We start from the raw sequence: 2,082 nt of genomic DNA, 5'->3' as shown, positions 1-2,082 counted from the left end.
GTGGTCAGGCAGGTTTCTCTGACAGGCAACACTTTTCTGTGCAACCTCAGCTGACAGGGTGAGAACATATCTATCAAAATGAGCCAACCTCGACAGACAGGCTTGGTGCTAGACAACCTGTCAGACTGAGTTTTTGCACAGCTTTGCCCTCATTTCATCTTTGGTGTTATTCCTGCTTTTTTCCACTTTCCTTCAACCTGCCCAACTCATGTTCTTTTTTCTTCCAGATGAATATTTTATCGAGTAGTTAGTCTCAAATGAACAGTGTTTTTTAAGTTACTGGTCGTCTTTACTTGTCTGGTTGGCAGCTTCTGTTATACCTTCTTTATAAATTTCAAGAATGTGGTGCATTTTCTGAGTTTTAATGGTACTTTTTTTGTCTTTTAAAGCTACAGGTGTGCAATGCCCGCCCCTACAAGTGGAGAGTTGGAGGTTTCCTCAGGTGACAAGGGACAACATTACTGGTAGGACATGATTTTAGTCAAACTTTAATCTTTGTGTTTTTTATGTGTTTAAACTGTTGATGATTATTTTCGTTGCCAGGTTTTAATCTGGTGAGACGATTCTCCTTGCTCAAGAACCCAGATGTTAAGAAAATGCGTAACCCCCGAGGGTCTGTTGTCCTCCGGTTGGGCAAGGCGGCACTTTTGCGACCTAGCGAGTAAGTTGCCTGGACATTTCTTTTTCAGCACCTCTTTTTCTGTCAACCTCTTCAACACAAAAAGGGATCTCACACCAGCACAGTGTGGATTGTCAGAAAAAAAGAGCAATAAACTGATTTTCCGTGCAGGATTATTTCTGACGGGCTGTCTCTGCTCAGCGCACTGAACACCCCCCGGTTGTTTAGTTTCTAAACCTGCACTCTGTGCTTAAGAACTGTAGGATAACTGTTGTTTAAAAAAAAAAAAAAAAAAAAAAAAACAAAGAACACCATTGGGTCAGCCACTGATTGCATTTCCACAACCACTGGATATCCTTGAGCATTCACACTGGCTTGTAAATCTAACCTCTAACAGCCTATTTGGTTGTAACCGCATGTACTTCACAGAACAAGCACTTGAAATGAAACTTTCCTGAACTGGAAGTTGAAAAGTGATGTTTTAATTATTTCCGGACTATAATGCACACATAAAAGCCTCATTTTATTTATTCATTTTCATAAAATAAGGCCTTATAAACCAAAGTGCCTTATACAGCCCTATGAAGTCATTTTGGTTGTGCTTACTGGAGTCAAAATAATTTTGAGAGGTACACAGCGCTCTGTCAGAATGTCAGCTAACCCTGCTAACACCTAGTGGTGTCAGACTGGGTTTTAGTACATATTACTAACAAGGTCGGGAGTTTGCATAAGTTCAGTTTAAATTTATGGTGCCTTAAAATGACCTCGGTCAAACAAGGCACTACACATTAAAAGTTCAAAGAGCAATAAAAACACAGCTAAAATGTTAAAAACAATTCCAGATAAAAGTATAGATAAATTACATTACATAAAACCCCTAAAAACACCAGATAAAACCAAAGATAAAACAAAAAGATGGTAAAACACACTAGCAGAGCAGAGTCTCATACAGTGTCAAATGCTTGGCGATAAAAATGGGTTTTAAGAAATTTCTTAAAAATGGACAGTGAGGATGGCCGCTGAATGCTCAGCGGTAAAGCGTTCCGCTTGGCCATATGCGAAAAATACTGTTGTAGATATGATACAGAAGCTAAAACAGATATCTAATGGGTTCTCATTTTGAGTTTATACATTATTCAGATTTTACTCTTTTCAGTGACTTTCTGCTACATTTCTTTTCCCAATAAGACACTTCTGCTGAATCTACTGCCTGGGTCATTCCAGAGCTCTGTGTCCAGTGCTGAAATATGTGAGCACATTCAGAGATTAATCTGTCCACAGGACACATTTTTTTCTGTAAAACATTCTGTCCTCAGACTCACAAATAATGTCAGTCCTCAAGAGAATTTATTTTTGAGGTAGAAGAAGGGAGGGAACATTAAAAAAAACCTGTCACATCTCAGGAAATGAGTATTTCCAGAGCTGAAAAGAAATTCTGGGATGTTTTTTTTTTTTTTTTTTTT

At 38.5% G+C, this 2,082-nt stretch overlaps 1 protein-coding gene across 5 annotated transcripts in view; it reads left to right on the top strand.

Moving 5' to 3' along the window:
• The window catches only part of col16a1 (collagen, type XVI, alpha 1), a 110,303-nt gene that overhangs the window by 20,138 nt on the left and 88,083 nt on the right, over window positions 1-2,082 (top strand). For 4 of the 5 annotated variants that reach the window (XM_036214173.1, XM_024293685.2, XM_036214175.1 and 1 more), the window contains exons 3-4: window positions 390-464; window positions 544-661. In XM_036214173.1, coding sequence (XP_036070066.1) covers window positions 390-464; window positions 544-661 — 193 coding nt within the window. The remainder of the gene's footprint in view (window positions 1-389; window positions 465-543; window positions 662-2,082) is intronic. The other variant, XM_036214174.1, reaches the window with a different exon arrangement.

Source organism: Oryzias melastigma, linkage group LG11 (assembly GCF_002922805.2).
Source record: "Oryzias melastigma strain HK-1 linkage group LG11, ASM292280v2, whole genome shotgun sequence".
NCBI lineage: Eukaryota > Metazoa > Chordata > Actinopteri > Beloniformes > Adrianichthyidae > Oryzias > Oryzias melastigma.
The sequence above is the reverse complement of the archived record's forward strand: the minus strand, read 5'-3'. Positions and strand labels throughout refer to the sequence as shown.